This window comes from Osmerus mordax, chromosome 9 (assembly GCF_038355195.1).
Source record: "Osmerus mordax isolate fOsmMor3 chromosome 9, fOsmMor3.pri, whole genome shotgun sequence".
Lineage (NCBI taxonomy): Eukaryota > Metazoa > Chordata > Actinopteri > Osmeriformes > Osmeridae > Osmerus > Osmerus mordax.
In genome coordinates this window covers 16,095,224-16,113,674 of record NC_090058.1, presented here as the reverse complement: position 1 = coordinate 16,113,674, position 18,451 = coordinate 16,095,224, and the positions used below count along the sequence as shown (strand labels likewise).

General features: G+C 47.7%; 1 protein-coding gene and 1 non-coding gene across 2 annotated transcripts in view; one reads left to right on the top strand and one right to left on the bottom strand.

Annotated features, from left to right (window-relative positions):
- syne1b (spectrin repeat containing, nuclear envelope 1b) overlaps window positions 1-18,451 on the top strand; it is an 88,987-nt gene that overhangs the window by 11,615 nt on the left and 58,921 nt on the right. Inside the window, exons 14-45 of the mRNA XM_067244025.1 lie at window positions 502-670; window positions 803-899; window positions 1,400-1,602; window positions 2,021-2,185; window positions 2,441-2,593; window positions 2,975-3,118; window positions 3,431-3,598; window positions 3,983-4,141; window positions 4,261-4,425; window positions 4,634-4,768; window positions 5,157-5,315; window positions 6,319-6,527; window positions 7,074-7,182; window positions 7,261-7,425; window positions 7,876-8,043; window positions 8,360-8,536; window positions 8,999-9,139; window positions 9,419-9,579; window positions 9,774-9,924; window positions 10,176-10,403; window positions 10,513-10,611; window positions 10,863-11,050; window positions 11,152-11,275; window positions 11,504-11,670; window positions 11,938-12,091; window positions 13,041-13,660; window positions 14,483-14,662; window positions 14,950-15,100; window positions 15,237-15,395; window positions 16,257-16,439; window positions 17,942-18,043; window positions 18,246-18,449. Of these exons, the coding sequence (XP_067100126.1) occupies window positions 502-670; window positions 803-899; window positions 1,400-1,602; window positions 2,021-2,185; window positions 2,441-2,593; window positions 2,975-3,118; window positions 3,431-3,598; window positions 3,983-4,141; window positions 4,261-4,425; window positions 4,634-4,768; window positions 5,157-5,315; window positions 6,319-6,527; window positions 7,074-7,182; window positions 7,261-7,425; window positions 7,876-8,043; window positions 8,360-8,536; window positions 8,999-9,139; window positions 9,419-9,579; window positions 9,774-9,924; window positions 10,176-10,403; window positions 10,513-10,611; window positions 10,863-11,050; window positions 11,152-11,275; window positions 11,504-11,670; window positions 11,938-12,091; window positions 13,041-13,660; window positions 14,483-14,662; window positions 14,950-15,100; window positions 15,237-15,395; window positions 16,257-16,439; window positions 17,942-18,043; window positions 18,246-18,449 (5,557 nt within the window). The remainder of the gene's footprint in view (window positions 1-501; window positions 671-802; window positions 900-1,399; window positions 1,603-2,020; window positions 2,186-2,440; window positions 2,594-2,974; window positions 3,119-3,430; window positions 3,599-3,982; window positions 4,142-4,260; window positions 4,426-4,633; window positions 4,769-5,156; window positions 5,316-6,318; window positions 6,528-7,073; window positions 7,183-7,260; window positions 7,426-7,875; window positions 8,044-8,359; window positions 8,537-8,998; window positions 9,140-9,418; window positions 9,580-9,773; window positions 9,925-10,175; window positions 10,404-10,512; window positions 10,612-10,862; window positions 11,051-11,151; window positions 11,276-11,503; window positions 11,671-11,937; window positions 12,092-13,040; window positions 13,661-14,482; window positions 14,663-14,949; window positions 15,101-15,236; window positions 15,396-16,256; window positions 16,440-17,941; window positions 18,044-18,245; window positions 18,450-18,451) is intronic.
- Window positions 346-426, bottom strand: trnal-uaa (transfer RNA leucine (anticodon UAA)). The gene is given in 2 exon segments: window positions 346-383; window positions 390-426. It is a non-coding gene; the product is annotated as a tRNA-Leu (tRNA).

Below are 18,451 nucleotides of genomic sequence, written 5' to 3'. Positions count from 1 at the left end.
GTCCGCTCACCATTACACAATTTCTTTTAGATTAATTTAGCAGATGCTTTTAATTTACAGCGACATACAGAGGTGCATATACTAAAAGCAGCAGTTAATAGACTATATTCTAACAGTATTATAGAGGTTAGTGCCAAGGAACACCCTGTGTTTACAAGAGAGTGAAACAACTCTCAAATACATCATAAAACTATGAATTCCACAAGTACTATGAAAAGTAGTGTTCAGATAAGTGTTTGGTGCCCAACTCTCAAATACATCATAAAACTATGAATTCCACAAATACTATGAGAAGTAGTGTTCAGATAAGTGTTTGGTGCCCTCAAATGAAGAACAGTGTTGTGTTACCAAGAGTGGGGTTCGAACCCACAAGGACTTTGGATCTTAAGCTTAAGTCCAACGCCTTAACCACTCGGCCATCCTAGTGAACTACAGGTCAACCTTAAAAATGAACCGGCCTTCAAGAGAACTAACATGACAACTAATCTGCGTTTCTGACAGGTTCAACTACGTGTCCACATCTTCCCATGCTCACCTGATCAAACTGGAATTCTGGGAGATGAAGTACAGACTGATGGCCTTCCTCATACTGGCCGAGTCCAAACTCAAGTCCTGGATCATCAAATATGGCCGCCGGGACTCTGTGGAGCTGCTCCTGCAGAGCTACATCGTAAGTTAACTCAGATGGGGTTTTGATCCGGTTATAACATCAAATTAAGCAATATGTTTTCATCTTTTAATCTATCCTTTATCTATCAGTGTCTTCTATTCTGTTCTCTTTATCCATTTATTTTATCAACAGTCGTTCATCGAAGGCCACAAGTTCTTTGAGCAATATGAGACAACATTCAGAACTCTGAAGAAAGCAGCTGAGGTCTACGTCAAGTCTGACAGTACAGGTGGGATTTTATACTTGACTTTCAGATAGGTCATCCTCTACTGCGTTGTGTTGTCCTGAGTGAGTGAGTGTGTGTTCTCCCATTGATTGTTTGTTTCATGTTTTAGGCATTAAGATCAGTACAGTGGGTAAGTCTAAAAGCACGTAACAACTGAACTATTAACAGATCCAAGTAGAATAATCGAGTGCACTGTACTGTGGCCTTTGATTGGCTGTGCACTAGGGACTCCACCTGAAAATACAACTACTACCCCAGTGTGACCATTTCTACTAACGACTATTATATTACATGCCTGTGACGTGTGCATGTCTATTTCTGAAGAGGCCGTGGTCTTAAAAGGTTCCTCTCTCTTTTCTGATTCAATAAAGTAGAAATAAACGCTAATTACGTTAGGCTCATGGGAATGCATGCTGAAAAGATGGTGTCTGTCCCCTTCTGAAACAATGAGTATGTTTTCCAAAAACAAAAGAGACGACCCAGGATGTCTGATCTGGTTTCAGTGGACGAGGGGGAGGGGGTGAGTAAGTTCCTGAGCGAGGCCACGGCCCAGTGGAAGAACCTGTCTGTGGAGGTGCGCAGCGTGAGGAGCATGCTGGAGGAGGTCATCTCCAACTGGGACAAGTCCAGCAGCACGGTGGCTGCTCTGCAGGCCTGGCTGGAAGACGCAGAGCAGATGCTCAATCAGTCGGAGAGCGCCAAACGGGTGAGGGTGGGGTTGGTTGTTAGCAATGTCAAACCCACGCACGCACAAGCACACACATGCCTTCTAATGAGGATCTATTGGTGAAAGAAACAATGTTCTCTCGTTTGTGAAAGGGATATGTCCTAACTGCATGGTGAAAAGGCTGGTTTCGTTTTCATAATGAAAACATTTGGTGATGTTCTTTTATGCAGGTATCAGCATGTATTACAGTAGTTATACAAAGTACATGTACCGCAGTGGGATGGAGTCATTTCCATCCGTGTTCCTCAAACTGCCTCAGTAACACATCTACTGAATTTTCTCAGTTCTCTGCTCTCAAACTCAAGCTGACATAAAAGGCAGACTTATGGACATCCTGAAAGTCCGGTGTTGGCTCTCTATATGAATACGCTGCCTCCCTCCCTTTCTGCCTGTCCAGGACTTCTTCCGTAATCTTCCCCACTGGATCCAGCAGCACATGGACATGAACGACGCGGGGAACTTCCTCATCGAGACCTGTGACGAGACGGTCTCTCGAGACCTGAAGCAGCAGCTACTCCTGCTCAACGGGAGGTGGAGAGAGCTCTTCGTCAAAGTCAAACATGTAAACAATCTCCCTTTATCTTGCACTCATCAGAGAACTTGAGAAAGAGCGGACTCCCAAAATGAAACCTTTGCAAAAGGAGGCTAGATTGGATTCATCAGTGGAAGGATTCTCTCTCAGGGTAGCAAATATGTGTCCTCCCCAAAGTAAATATTCACAGTGGAAGTGAGAAGTCTTATACTTAAACGCATGTGACCTGATCAATAGCATGGGATTGATTTGCCGCTTGTTCTTCCATCTCTGCCCTGTTCTCAGTACGCCAGAGCTGATGAGGTGGATAAACTGAAGCACGACTACCAGGAAGGACTCTCCACCCTCAAAACCTTCATGGATGCAACCAACGAGAAGATGAGGGCGCCTGTCCAAGTGTCTTTCCTCAACGTCAGAACCTTTGTTCAAGATGTTGAGGTAGCTCTCATCTAAGTTCACATATAACTAAGTCCAAACTGTTTAAACAGACTAGACAGACCCATCTATAATATCATGAGAACTCAATCTCATTAAGAAGGATAGGTAAACAAGTAGATATTGTGTTCTCAGCTTAGCATGTATTATTTCTCTCAGTCAGTCATCGTAACACATTAAGTATTACCACAAGCATACTGTACACTGTGCAGTACCTTGCCTGTTCGTTCACTGTCCGTATATACTGTATATACATATTGTATATATTCAGTATATGATATGAGTCATGAGCTTAGTTTGCAGGTCTCTTCTTAGCCATTGGATAACACAGTTTGAGCACACTGTCTTCCCACCCCCACATCAGTCTGTTCTGCTCATTAACAGGACATCAAGCACAAAGTGCCTGCCATGGAGGCGGCCTGCAAGACTGCCAGCCGCACGGTCCAGCTGCTGAACAAAGACACGGCCCAGGAGGAGGTGTCTCAGATGCTGGATGTGATGGTCTCCATCAAGGAGCAGCTCAGCAAGGTGCTTGCTCCCTCTCAGCTGGCTGTGATAGGCTAGCGAAGGTGCTTCCTCCTTCTCAGCTGGCTGTGATAGGCTAGCGAAGGTGCTTCCTCCCTCTCAGGTGGCTGTGATAGGCTAGCGAAGGTTGCTCCTTTCTCTAAGCTAGGCTAGTGGAGATGTTTTCTCGTTGAGTCCCACACCATTGCTTTTGAATGAATAGTTTAAAATGTTTTAGTTTAGATGACAGGACCCTATCATCAGTGTCATATAAGGAGACACTTTCATTTCTGATGGCGTCAATACACGCCGTGACCCAGTGCGTTCTCCCATCAGATAAGGGAGAGGTGCCTGCCACTGTTGCGCGAGGCCCAGTCCCTGCTGCCTCCCTTGGAAGAGATGGAGAAGAACATCACAGGCTTCTACCAGGCCCTGGAGAAGGCCAGCCGCATCACCACCGCCAGAGACTCAGAGGCCCCCGGCGACTTCAAGCAGAAATGCCAGGTGTTTTGAGTCGCCTTTGATCTGGGGTTGCCACAGTAGGACAAACATGAAACTGCCTGGAGGATTGAGGAAAAAAAGGTTATGAAGTTCTCAAAAAAGTTAAATTGCTCACAGGCTTTTTGTTGTGTACGGTTGAGTTTGGATATAACTATCAACACACCAGAACTGGGTATATTACTATTTGAAAATACTATCAAATACTTGGGAGCTATAGATTTGACTGACGGCTTACAAATCAATGGACCAGTCCCTGGAAAAGTACCAAATACAGTATGAGGCAAATCAAACACACCTAAATTACTTTCAAATACTTTAGAGGTAGTTGACCTCTGTATTTGATTAATCTGTAACAACCTGTCTTATGTTTCACCTCTCTGTGTCCAGGAGCTGGTGACCTTCACACAGAGCTGCAAGAAGTGCTTAACAGTAATTGAGAAGAACCACCAGACCATCCAGAGAACCCTGGAGAACAGTAAGAACCTGGATCACATGGACATGTCTTTGCTGCAGAAACGAGTAGCGGACCTCCAGGCCTCCTCACAGGTACAGCGCATAGATGTTCTCCTTTCCTCTCCTCCTCTCCTGTCTCCTCTAGGTATAAGTGTGGTAATACTTGGTGAGTGTAAGTGTTGTAAGTTTGTGATGTAACGTGTGTTTACTAGGCAATGATCAAGGAATCCAGCGAGTGGAGAAAGCACGTGGAGGCCAACAGCAGCATGATGAAGAGGTTTGAGGAGTCCCGCGTGGAGCTTGAGAAGGTTCTGAAGACTGCCCAGAGCTGTCTGACAGAGAGAGGGAACCCAGATGACCTTCTCAAGAAACACACAGTAAGAAATGAGCTCAGTCATGTCTATGGCCTGGGTTAACTGTACTAGAGATTCATTAAAGCTAGACCTGGGTTAACTGTACTAGAGATTCATTAAAGCTAGACCTGGGTTAACTGTACTAGAGATTCATTAAAGCTAGACCGGGGAAAGAAAGGTTTATGGGTATGTGTGTAAGCCGAGGGCTGAGACGTTTGGTGATTTTCTCCAGGAGTTCTTTGGTCAGTTGGACCAGAGGATCCTCAACGCGTTCCTCAAGGCCTGTGATGAGCTGACGGACATCTTACCAGAGCAGGAACAGCAGAGTCTTCAGGAGACTGTCAGGAAACTGCATAAGCACTGGAAGGTTGGTCCCAGACAAGCACTGATGAATGGAGCTTTCATGATCAAGACCAAAACCTATTACATTATTAAAACCCATTTTCACTTGTTTCCGCATGATGCATAATGGATGTTGTTCTGATACTGATATTTCTTGTGATACTGATGGGAAGGGAAAGTTCCCCTGTGAATAATGCAGATAAGTGTTGTTTTCAGACAGACACCATAACATTTGCATAGCATACATCTGGTACATAGCATTAGCATAGCATACATACAGTACATAGCATTAGAATAGCGTACGTATGGTACATAGCATTAGCATAGTATACATACGGTACATAGCTTTACCAAAGCAGACACACAGTAGGCCTACATAGCGTAAGCATCTCTCTCCTGCGTTTTCCCCCCAGGACGTCCAGACAGATGCGCCGTATCACCTCCTTCGTCTGAAGGTGGAGGTGGAGAGGAGCAAGCTGATGGGGTCCCTGCAGGAGTGCCAGACCGAGGTGGCCAGAGAACAGCGCCACATGCTGGGCATGGGCAGCGAGAGGCTCATCAAAGAACACAAGGTAAGACTGGGAGTCTGGACATGTTGTACTGATGAAAGTGATGCCTGACAGTACAGCTCCTTAAAATACTATACACCCTAAAATACTGACATATCATATTGATACTACTGAAATAGGGAACATTAATAGACAGTAGTTAATGCGGGAGTCACCCAGAAAGCATGTCACTCTAATATGTTAATATGTATTATAGTTGGTACAGTATATAGCTTAATGGGCCTATTTGTTATGTTATATACCCAGACATTGTATATTGAGAGTGTAAAACTGGTAAACGGGTGTAAAGGATTGTATAAGTTCAGGTTCAGATATGGTGGTGACGCCTTGGTGTGTCTGTAAGAACACCTCTGGAGTCGGAATGCAGTTTTATGGGATTACGTGGCTATTGTAGGCAGCACAGCAATACACAGGACTCAGACAGGCATATTCAGTGAAACTCAGTGATCTTTTATCTTCGTGTTTGTGATCTATCAAAGGGAATCAATTACAGATTATACATTACATAACATTCACATACAGGCTTAAACACATATCTCAGACACACAACAAATTGCTAATAACAGTATAATGGTGATTACTATGAAATTATACTGACATCTACTGGTCATTCACGTCCGTTTTAGTAACGTTCGTTTTAGGGAGTCAAGTGGCTGAGCGGTTAGGGAATCGGGCTAGTAATCAGAAGGTTGCCGGTTCGATTCCCTGCGTTGCAAAATGACTATTGTGTCCTTGGGCAAGGCACTTCACCTTACTTGCCTCCGGGGAATGTCCCTGTACTTACTGTAAGTCGCTCTGGATAAGAGCGTCTGCTAAATGTAAATGTTTTGCCGCGAACTTCCACAATCACGAGATGGTGCTGAGAAAACAGATCTCTGCGCATGCGCAACCTGTTACCTGTCTCTGGCCTTTCTAACAGACAGTGTGGTGAAAATCATAGCAAAAACCGTGCACCAGACTGCACCAATGGCTGGGTTCTCTGTTGGATGTAACTGTATTCCTGCAGGGGTTCTTCAGAGAGAAAGGTCCTCAGTCCCTCTGTGAGAAGAGGCTGCAGCTGATGGAGGAGCTCTGTCAGAAACTTCCGGAAAGCGACCCCACCCACCCAACCCTGCAGGCAGCCAGAAGGGCCTTCTCTGAGCTCAGGGAGGAGATAGACGGCACCCTGCTGAAATTGATGCAGAACCCTGACAAGTGGAAGGAATTCAACTCCAGGTACATTCACAATAACATGCATTCATTTAGCAGACGCTTTTATCTAAACAAACATACAAGGGAGTTGAACTTGCAACCTATAGATCAGCAGTCAGATGCTCCTGAGCTGTATACCCATCCCTTATGTCTCATACAATTTTATCTAAAGTTATATACAAATTGTTTATACAATGCAGAAAGTACAGCAGAAGTCAGAAGTTCATATAGACCTAATAGTATTTTGGTGGTTAGAGGTAAGGACTAATAACTGGCTATAACTCAGATTCAAAGCATCTACTAAGTGAATACATTACAAACTTTTGTAGGGTGAAAAGCATCAAGCAAAATCATACAAAAAATCACATATCTAGGAAAAGTTAAGAAAGCAGGGTTGTGGAATTTTATTGAGTGCAATAATATATATATTTCTCTTCACTGAGGTAAGATTACGGGCGCTTGGCACTTCTAGTAATATGTAACACATAATATCTTGGATAATCCCTTTATCATAACGTGGCTTTGAGGAGATTGGTTGGTTGGTTGACTGAGATGCCACTTCTCTGGCAGGTTCTCCGACCTCTCCTCCTGGCTGACATCTAAGGAGAGCCTGCTCCGTCTCCTCAGGAGCCGAGCCAGCGACCCTAGCAAGTACGGCCAGGTCAAGTCCACCATCACGGTAAGCTGCCTCCTCAACCGGACACGACACCAAACAAACGCAATTTGTCGTTGAGCAACCTTGTTCTCACCCCATCAGGAGCTGAGGAACGAGGCAGAGCTCCAGGAAGGGAACCTGGGCTGGCTCAGATCTCGTCTGGCCATGCTCATCGAAGTGTGCACGGACATGGATGCCCAGAGGCAAGGAAGCGCCCTCGGCAAACTCTCCTCCGACTTCAAAGGCTTCCTGGCCTCTCTCTCTGAGGTAAGCTCTGCCCGGGGAAGGGAATACCTTCAAGGTCTTTATTACTGTAACAACTTGTGTAAAGACTGTACAGTATGTCCACATATGATAAAAATCAACAAATCAATATGAATCAAAATCAAATGTTATATCTATTCATGAGTATTATAACCAAGGCTCTATTGGAAAACAAATACATTTCACCTACTGCAGCAATATGAATCAAGATAGTAATGTATCCCACTGATTGAGATCTGGTGAAGAGACAACATTGTAACCTGAATCCCTGCATGCCCACGATAAAACACAGTGAGAGGAGGGATTCATAATGAGGCTACACCCTGGCTTCCACATTTCCTCTTCCTGTTTCCTCCTTCTGTCTCGATATCTCATCATCCCTCCTACCTGCCTCTAAGGCGATATTACCTCGATCAGCCAGCTCTGTATTAAGGATCTGTTGTTCTCCACCAGGCTGAGAAGGTGGTGCTGGCGGTGGGGGACTGTGTCCAGTTCAGGGAGGAGGTGCGGGCTACGCTGGAGGAGCTGGTCCAGGGACAGAAGGAGGCCCAGGCTGAGGTCACCAGGATCCTGGATGCGGAGACTGGCAGGGCGGCCCAGCAGATGCTGCTCACCCACCAGGTAGGACCACAACTCTTCCTCTTAGTTTCTTTTATGAAAAAAATAAAATAATAATCGATTAAACCACGTTTTTTCTTCTTTGATATTATGATTTTTTTAAATATACAATTACATTTAACCATAGATAATTAAACACAGATGATCTCAGTATTTTCACTCCATAAATGTGAATATTTTCATTTCAGAACAGCAATGGATCCCTTTGTATGAAGCAAAAAAAAAAGCTAATCAATAAAGCTATTTTTCGGAAAATCTACGTTTTTGACTTACCCTCGTGAGTTTCTGTGGTTGTGACGCTGTGTCTCTCTGTGTCCAGCAACTGCTGAAGCGCCTGAAGCTGCGCAGGAGGGATGTGCAGCAGCAGATCTCCAGGGGCCAGCAGCTACTGGCGGAGGAGGGCCTGGGAGACACCCTCCAGCAGGACCTGCAGAGTCTGGAGAGCACCCTCAGCAAGATGGAGCAGAGCATGGACTCTCAGGAGCAGGGCTTGGAGGTGCTCGGGGCCCTATGTGCTCTGTCTCTGTCTGTCTCTCTCTCTGTGTCTTTCTATGTCTCTCTATCTCTGTCTCTGTGTCTCTCTCTTTGTGTCTCTGTTGGTCTCTCTCTGTGTCTTTCTATGTATCTCTTTCTCTCTGTGTCTCTGTTTTTCTATGTCTTTCTCTCTGTGTCCCTGTCTCTCTCTCTTTCTGTCTCTCTCTGTTTCTCTGTCTGAAGGTCTTTTCTTTCTTTCTTTCATTCATTTTTTCACCTTTGTGAAGGGGTCCTTGTGGGGTTGACAGAGAGCTTCAGAACTCTCTGAAGGTTTCAATTATAGACATCAACCACCATAGGTTTCAATTATAGACATCAACCGCCATTGCTAAAGCCCTTTGTGACATGTGCAATGTACAAAAATCTCAGAAAGGGCCATATGTTACATAAGATCTAACCTTGAGTATTCCCATGTGTCTTTGAGGTCACACTGGCTGCCTGGCAGGAGTTTGAAAGCCACCAAACAGCAGTTCAGGAGTTCGTCAACAGAGCCCTCTCGGCCATGGAGAGAGACCTGAACTTCAGCAGCCCCGACAGCCTGGCAGCAGAACTGGACCAGGCAAGGGTCAGTCAGATCTAGGTTCACCTTAAGATCAACCTATGTGTTATTGAGGTAGTTGTTGGTCAGCCGTTGGCATTATGACAATACAGACCGTTCCTTGACTCTAACCACTGAAATACTGTTAGAACTGTGTGCTTCTGATCCTTATTAGCTAAAGAAGATTAGCATTGTCGCTTTTGGATAAACGTGTCTGCTAAATGAACAAAACGGTACATAAATATCACCAAGCAGGTGTTGTGAAGAGTCTTGGGCACTCACTTGGCTGCTGTGTGGTCCCTGCAGGTCCTTCTAAAGCAGAGTGAAGCAGAGGTGTCTCAAGTCAACACCCTGTTGAGGAGGGCCTCAGAAATCCAGCTGGGCCCCAACAACAGGACCAGACTCAGGGAACAGGCCCGCTCCCTCAGCGAGCAAGTGGACAAGGTGGAGGCAGGCCTCAAGAGAGAGTAAGACCAACAGAACTAAGTGTACAGGGATGGGTTTACCTCAGCGGTTAGAGCATTTGACTGCAGACCAAGAGTTTGCAGGTTCAAATCCTCCACCTATGTATGTATTCATTAGTAAAACCAAACTCTTGATGCTGTTCCCTTTTCTTTTGAATGTTTACATGAAATCCTAAATTAACCCTGGTGTTTCATAGTGTCAAGACTCTGGAGGAGATGAAAGCTCAGTGGGATCGGTTTGGCAGTGAGTTTGAGGCCTTCTCTTCCTGGATCTCTGAGAAGGAGAAAGAGCTGGAAGCGCTGAAGACCATGACTGCTCCCCTGGAGCAGCAGATCAACATTGTGAAGGTACTGCTCTGAACCTGCTGTGGCCCTGTAAAATGGAGCAATTCCTATTTTATAATATTATGACAGAATGTGAGAGACAAAAATCGTCATTTACATTTGAATGATGACCTTGATGATTTCTTCGTCCTCTTTCTTGCCTTCTTAATCTTTCTCTTCTTTTTCCTCCTCACCCTCCTCTTCCTTCCTCCCGTTCCTCTTATTCTTCCTCTTCCTCCTCCTTTACTTCCTTCCTCTTCCTCCTGGCCTGCCAGACTGTGGGCTTGGAGCTGGGAGAGCGTGCGGAGGTCCTGTCCCGCCTGGAGGCAGACTCCCAGGCCCTGGCCCAGTTTGTGTCCTCGGGGGAGGCCGCCCGCATCAGGGCCCGTCTGACCCAGATCGGCCGGTACTGGGAGGAGCTGAGGGAGAGCGTGGGGCAGCTGGATGGACAGCTGCAGGAGAGCTCCTCACACCTGCAGAGGTTCCACAGCAGCCTGGAGGAGGTAGGGGAGGGCTGGGTGGGGGGGGGGGGGGAGGGACTGCTTCCCTTCACTGGTTTCCTGGTTCGGGTGAAGCTCTGAGAAACTTTGATTGTGTGGAATCTGTTCTCAGGCTCAGACCGGTCTGTGCGATCTGCAAGAAAAACTGGGTCAGCCTGTCACCACCTGCACCTCCTCGTCAGATACCTACAAGATGCTTCAGAACCACATGGTACCCCCTCTCCCTGGGTCTCTCTCACACCCTCTGTCTCTCTATCTCACTATGTCCTTCTCTATCACTCATCTCTCGTAATTTCTCTCTTCTCTCTTTCTCTCTTCGTTGTTTTCTTTCCCTGAAAGCTAAAACACAGCATCCTACTACCCCCCCCCCCCCCCACACACACATACACCCCAGCTCCATATCCCTCTCCTGCTCCAGAGGTAGTTCTGTGTGACTGACATGGTTGCTCTGCCATCCTCCAGGATGGGTCCCAGAGTCTGGAGAGGCTGAAGGCCTCCCTGCTGTCCCTGTCAGCTGTGGCCCGCAGGCTGGGTGACAGGCAGCAGGCAGACAGAGCCGTGGTGGAGCTCCACACCAGCTACGATGTCAGCCTGAAGCAGGCCAAGGACAAGCAGACCACTCTGGAGAATCTACTGTCTCTCTGGCAAAAGTAGGTTGAAATATCTAAGAAAAACACGTTAGCTTTACATCAGATAAGAAGACAACCTGTCTTGAAACTGTATTTTTTTTACGCTCAATACTGTGTTTCAGGTACGAGAAGGATCGCTCCAGCTTCCTGTCCTGCTTGGAGAGGAGTGAGTCAGTGTCTAAATCCGAAAACCCTTTTCTACCTGCTGATAAAACCAAGCTGCACAGCGAGCTACAGGACCTGCAGGTACACTAAACCATGCCTTCTCAGCCGTCCCTGTATCCATATTCTCAGTGTTTATGAAACAATATGTTATACGTATCCTGGGCTCAGTGTCACTGCCGTTAACAAAAAGAATTGAACATGCAGAGAATGTGACACATGTATGTTTAACATTCACACGATCAAACAGCGCAGCATACATGACGGCTGCTGGGGAACGCGGGTTACCGAGAGCTTCTTCTTGTTCTGCAGGGCATCCAGTCTGAGTTGTTGTCCCTGGAGCCCCTCCACACTGGCCTGGTGTCTCTGGGGGCGTCCCTCTACCCCTCCGCTCCCGACGAGAGAGGGGAGGAGCTCAGACAGGACCTGGAGCAGCTGCAGGCGAGGTGGAGAGCTCAGAAGGAGGTGATCCCTCGCAGGTCAGACCCCTGTTCTCTACTCTGAGAATGTTGGAGAAATAGTCTGCTCCTATCTCGTGGAGACCTTGTATCCTTGGCACTAGGTGCTGAAATACAGTTAGAATCTTCCTCCGCTCCCTGGTTGTCTGGTGCACTTAACATATATGCTATTTAAATGCTTTGATAAAACTGTCTGCTAAATCAATTCAAAAGGAAATGAAAAATGAAATGAAAAAATCTCCAGTTCTGTGCCGACTCTGAACCCAACTGTCATGTCTTGGCCTCCAGGATTAGTCGTCTTGAGAGCCACCTCTCCCAGGTGGAGGTGTTGGATCAGGACCTGGTGTCGTTCTCCCAGTGCAGTGAGAACCTCCTCTCGTCTCTGCACTCTGCCTCCCAGGTCAACACCGCTGCCCTGCAGCCTGCTGTCAACCAAGTGAAGGTACGTAGGAGTCTGGTGTTGACCAAGTGAAGGTACGTAGGTGTCTGGTGTTGACCAAGTGAAGGTACGTAGGTGTCTGGTGTTGACCAAGTGAATGTACCTAGGTGTCTGGTGTTGACCAAGTGAATGTACCTAGGTGTCTGGTGTTGACCAAGTGAATGTACCTAGGTGTCTGGTGTTGACCAAGTGAATGTACCTAGGTGTCTGGTGTTGACCAAGTGAAGGTACGTAGGTGTCTGGTGTTGACCAAGTGAAGGTACGTAGGTGTCTGGTGTTGACCAAGTGAAGGTACGTAGGTGTCTGGTGTTGACCAAGTGAAGGTACGTAGGTGTCTGGTGTTGACCAAGTGAATGTACCTAGGTGTCTGGTGTTGACCAAGTGAAGGTACGTAGGTGTCTGGTGTTGACCAAGTGAAGGTACGTAGCAGTCTGGTGTTGACCAAGTGAATGTACCTAGGTGTCTGGTGTTGACAGTTCACTGTGAGGGAGCTACTGTGGAATTGGATGTAACATTTTAAGATTTAATAAGTGTTATATTCATTTTGTTTTTTATTTTCTTAATAATAATAGATAACAATAGCAATTGTATTCCTGTGTGTAATTGTATTCTTTTATTTAGAATATTACTATATTTGTGGTTAAAAGGTTTACAAAAGAGGGGAGGACATTAATGCTTATTGAATTCAAATGCTTTAGTCTACTATTTAGTTAAACAGGAAAGGGAAGCTAAGAGAATTAAACTCGGTCACAGGGTCAGCATTTAAGTAGTAAAATTGATTTTAATTGTTTAATTTAATTGTAAAAAGAACTCAAGGCCCGACTCAGGCATTATATATCATATCATATACGGTCTCATTTGATATGATGTAAGTTGAAGTTTGAAGAAAACTGCAGTAACATCTACTATCCCCAACCCTAACCATCCACGCCTCCCGTGTGTTCCGTGAAAGGTGGAGCTGGCGGCGCTGCAGCAGCAGAGCAGTGCGGCCCTGCAGCAGCAGACGGAGGGTCTGTGTGTCTCCTGCGACCCCAGCGACGCCCAGCTCCTCCGGGGCCGGCTGGACACCTCCCTGCAGCCCCACCAGGAGGCCCTGCAGCTGGCCCTGCTGCGCCTCGACTGCCTGGAGAAGCTGGAGGCCTTCCTCCAGACCCGGGGAGCCGCCACAGGGGTCCTGGGGGGCCTGAGGCACACGGTGGAGGGTGCAGGGAGCTGGGATCGGGGCCGGGTGGAGGAACTGCAAAGGGAGCTGGCCGCCGTCATCCCGGACATTAGCAGCCTGGAGACCTTGGCCGTAGGGCTGGACAGCGGCCTGTGTAAGGCCCACCTCCACCTGAGTGCGGAGGAGGGGGCCCGGACGTCGTGTCGAGCGCTGGCCGACTCGGTGGGCGTGGAGCTGGACGCGGTGAGGAGCCTGCTGGGGAGCCGGCAGAGCGAGGCGGAGGCCCTGGGGGTGCTGTGGACCTCCTTCAGGCAGCGCAAGGAGCAGCTACTGAAGGCTGTGGAGGACATTGAGGAGAAGGCCGACCACCAGGGACTCAAGGAGCCCAGCACGGCCGCTCTGCAGCAGAGGTGAGCTCTGGCTCTATTGCTCTGTCTCCCAGACGCTATGACAGGAATAGACTGCTCACTTTTTTTCCAGTGTGTAGTGGGTGGATGGGTTTGTCTGTGTGCATGTATGTGCTTGCAAATGTATGTGTGTGAGCGTGTAAGTCCATGCTTGAATCTATGTGTGAGCTTATGTATGTGTGTGGATGGGTTTGTGCATGTGTCAATAGGTTTGTGTGTGTGTGCATACTTGCTTGTATGTGTTGTGGTATCATGAGAGGCTGGACCACTAAGCGGGCTGTAGGGCAGTGCGTCACAACCAGACAGAGCAGGTAAAAGTGCGTCCAAACAAAGAAACCGGTTTATTCACCAACAAAAAAAAGTATTTCAGGAAGCAAACATAAGTTATTTTAAAGCAAACATAGGCTTCATAAAGTTGCTCCTCATTTGGATCCTACCAACGGTATATGCAAGATCACAGTTCCTCTGGCATTGAACTCTGTTTGTGCCAGGTACGCTCTTCCCTGCTTGGTGTATGGGTCCACTCTTTTGTACTCTCTCTCTCCCACACCTGAGGTCCCGCTTCAGAGGGCTGAGGCATTTGCACTTGTCTGCGTGGTGCATTCTGGGAGACGTGGTTCTCCCGTAAGCCATCTTGTGGCATGGTAGCCACTCCTGGAGAGAAACATAACTCCCCTCTACCACACGTCCTCTCGTGATGCCACAGTGTGTAAGTGTGTGTGGGTGTTACCTTGTATGTGTGTGTGTATGGGATTGTGCATCTGCATGTGCGTGTGTGAGTGAACACAATTACAACCCAGTGACTCCCTCCCTCCCCCCCCTCAGGCTGCGCTTCTTCAGCCAGCTGGAGGATGAGCTCCAGTCCCATCAGCACGAGGAGAGGTGGCTGAGGGACAAGGGCGAGCAGCTGGCCCAGAGAGACGCAGAGCTGGCTGGGGAGGTTCTCCGGGAGATCAGCCTCCTGCAGACCACCTGGGGTGACACCAAGAGACTCATCACCGACAGGTAAGCTCACCCAACTGGGATGTTGTGACAATGGTAGGAAGATTGTAAGACAGTTGTACAGGACAGTTGTCCTCCCAAAGTTTCCTCTCCGAGTTATTCCTTGTCTTCTGTGAGGATTTAAGTGCAGTTGTTAGGGCGAATGTGAAGCCCTCTGTGACATTGCTTGTAAAAAGGGCTACACAAATAAGATTTGATTTCATGCAGTTGTCTTGCAATTAGATAGCTCCTGAAAGCTGTATAGAGACAAAGTTTAGAGAGAGCGACTCAGCATGGTTGGTGTTCTCCAGACAGGAGCAGTGTGGCGTGCTGGTGGAGCTGATGAGAGAGTATCACAGCCTAAAGACCTCCATAAACAGTACCCTGGACAGTGCAGAGGCCATGTCCGAGATCAGCTCCGTCCTACAGGACCACGAGGAAACCAAGAGATCTCTCTCCAAGGTCAGAATCTACATCTTAGTTCTATCACAACATATACTAATGCTGTCCTGTCTTGTACTACCTTAGAGACTAGAGATGATTCTTTTCAAAATGGCTGCTCTTCTTCCCCACGTTTTCCTCACCCTTTCCTGTCCAGCATGAAGCAGCAAAGATGGAGATGACCGTCCGACAGCGAGAGCTGGACCAGTTCTCCAGTAAAGGCAAACAGCTGCACAGTGACTTGAAAAAGATTCCAGACTGTGAAGTCCAGCAGATGAAGAAGGACATGGAGACCCTGGTGGACCACTGGCTCGATGTGAGTGAGGATTGGCTAATACAGGGAGGGAGAACTTGTGGAAACGGCAGGGAGAAAAAGATGAGAAGAGAGGAGAGGGGAGGGGATGAAGGGAAGGTGAGGGGGGAGAAAGCGGAGGGGAGAAGATGAGATGAAAGGTAAGGTGAGGGGAGGAGAGGCGAGAATATGAGATGAAAGGGAAGGTGAGGGAAAGATGAGATGAAGGGAAGGTGAAGGGAATAAATGAAGGTAAGGTGAGGGGAGGAGAGGCGAGAATATGAGATGAAAGGGAAGGTGAGGGAAAGATGAGATGAAGGGAAGGTGAAGGGAATAAATGAAGGGAAGGTGAGGGGAGAGAGGAGATGAAGGGAAGGTGAGGGGAGAGAGGAGATGAAAGCTAAGGTGAGGGGGGGAGAGGGAAGGGGAGAAGATGAGATGAAAGGTAAGGTGAGGGGATAAAGGGAAGGTGAGGGGGGAGAGGAGATGAAGGGAAGGGGGGGAGAGGAGAGGGGAGGGGAGAAGATGAAATGAAGGGAAGGTGAGGGGAGGAGAAGAGAGGGGAGAAGATGAGATGAAAGGACAGGTGAGGGGAGGAGAGGAGATAAAGGGAAGGTGAGAGGAGATGAAGGGAAGGGGGGAGAGGAGAGGGGAGAACATGAGATGACGGGAAGGTGAGGGGGGAGAGGAGATGAAGGGAAGGTGAGGCTGGGGAGAGGGGAGGGGAGAACATAAGATGAAAGGGAAGGTGAGGGGGGAGAGGAGAGGGGAAGGGATAAGATGAGATGAAGGGAGGGTGAGGGGAGGAGATGAAGGGAAGGTGAGGGGGGGAGAGGTGAGAAGCGGGTATCTGATACTGTATCTTAAATCTAATCTTCTCCGCAGGTATCTGAGAGGCTTGATGACAACATAGAGAGTCTGAGCCAGAGCCTGGCCGTGTGGGACGACGTGCGGAAGATCAGCGAGGAGATCGATGTCTGGACCAACAGCTCAGTGTTGGAGCTGAGTGAGAGCCTCAACAACTTGAACGACAGCCAGAAGATGTCCGCCAGGCTGGCAGCACTACAGGTAAGAGAGACCAGGTGACTTCAATGAGAAACAGGAAGATTAGCAGACTCAGGTCAAGCAAAAAAAACATTTAAATTCTTGGGTGTACCTGATTCGAATCACCCCACGGTAAAGATGTTACAGGGGTGGCAGTGGTGGACCCAAGTGCACAACACAAACTCAGGAAACAATGAGGTATGGTCCAGGGGGGTATTCCAGGTAGCGGGTTTAGTGAACATTTTGAGTTGTTTAACCCTGAAAAGAGCATAATCCGAGTTTTCCGTTCCAGAAAGAGAGGTAACGAAAACTTTTGGTCAGTGCAGAGGCGGTTCTAGTGATTCGGGGGCCCTAGGCAGAGACTGGTTGAGGACCCTAAATGATGTATTTCTTTACCTTCTGAGCTTGTCAATTTCAAATTGTCTTCAGAAATAGCTGCAGCTGCTAAGCTATTCACATTAGTAGTACTGTCCTAGCCGCAGCCGCTAAACTACCATATTTCTTCGAATAAATGCTGCAGCGTTTATTAAACAACGTACATTTTTGGTGCGTTTTTGGCCTATTCTAAAATGGCCGCGGGGCAGTTACACGATAGTAAACAAAAGCTGCAAGACACCGAATGCAACTGCCACGAGACACTTGCGTACCACTATCAACAGCACAGTAACTGTCATGTGCCAGTGGAAACACTGTCACGTACCACTGGCAGCGGTGGCACGTACCACTATCCACTGTCACATACCACTAGCCACTGTCACGTACCACTCGCTCCACTGGCACGGACCCCTAGCCACTAGGTGCGCTCGACATGGACTGACTTCATGCAGCGCCGCAGGCGGCTGCAGGCGGCTGACTTGAAAAAGTGAATTCTGGTTACTTTTTGTCCAACTTGAGACGGCGCCGAGGCTAGGTCACTATGACGTAGCCATCAAAGTACCGTGAGATCGATTCGAGAACTGCCGGCTGTGTAGCCGAGCGCATTTTCTCAAGAGCAACAGGGGTTCTGTAGGTCCCGCCCCCTCCATGTTACTGCACGTAAAAAAAATGCACGGAAATCTCATTTTAGGTCATTATTATTGCGCTGGTGTTTGTTAAAATGCTATTTTTTCTAAAAAGTTAGTTCTTAATGAGTTATTTGACGATAGAAAAGGGGTTAGTTTGTGCTTGCAATTGGGTTGGGCAAGTGTTGATCGGGACCTCAATATCGCAGCTTCATCACCCGATCACTACTGTTCAGACTCTGGCTCCAAATGACATCACCAAAACAAGATGGCAGCAGCCGTATAAACCCGGGATATTTTGGCTTCATTTTCATACAGTGGGAGGAATCAGAGTTGTTGCCCCTCGGTTCCAACTATGACACAAATCACAGACACTTTGCTTACAATCAAATTGTATTTGATGAAGTTTGCTCAGTTGAATACTGTCAAACACTCTTAACCCCTGTAGTTTCATTAGTCCAGCAGCTTCTTGAGTGTCAGTCGGACCAGTCCCAGACTCTTCTGTTGGTCTGTTTTTCCTCCCAGGTGGAGACTGGAGAGAAGCAGCAGCAGATGCAGGACCTTCAGGGGAAGGTGTCAGACCTGCAGCGTCTGGGTGGTACTCAGGAAGTCCCTGTCAAGCTCCAGGTACCCTAACTCTAACCCCACAACACACTTCATGACAGAAGATTTGATTTAATGTTTTTAGTTTTGGTTTGATTTCCAATTCCAGTTCAATCTGATTGGTCTTGGTCAATTCCAGTGAAATCCATGAACCTTGCATTCAAATCCTTTGATTGAGTCTGTTTGTTTGCATGTTGGCACTGAGCATGTGCATGTTTCCCATCAGGTTCTGCAGGCGGACCTGAGGAAGAAGATCAGCCATGTGCAGAAGCTGCATGAGCAGGCCGGGGGAAACCTTAGGGACTTCAGCTCCCAGAGGAAGCAGCTGGAGGACTTCATTTCCCAGATGTCCTCTTGGCTGAAGAGCATGGAGGAGTCCCTGGTGTCCTCGCCGGGCAGAACAGACCCAGAGGACATCTGCAGAGTGAGGGT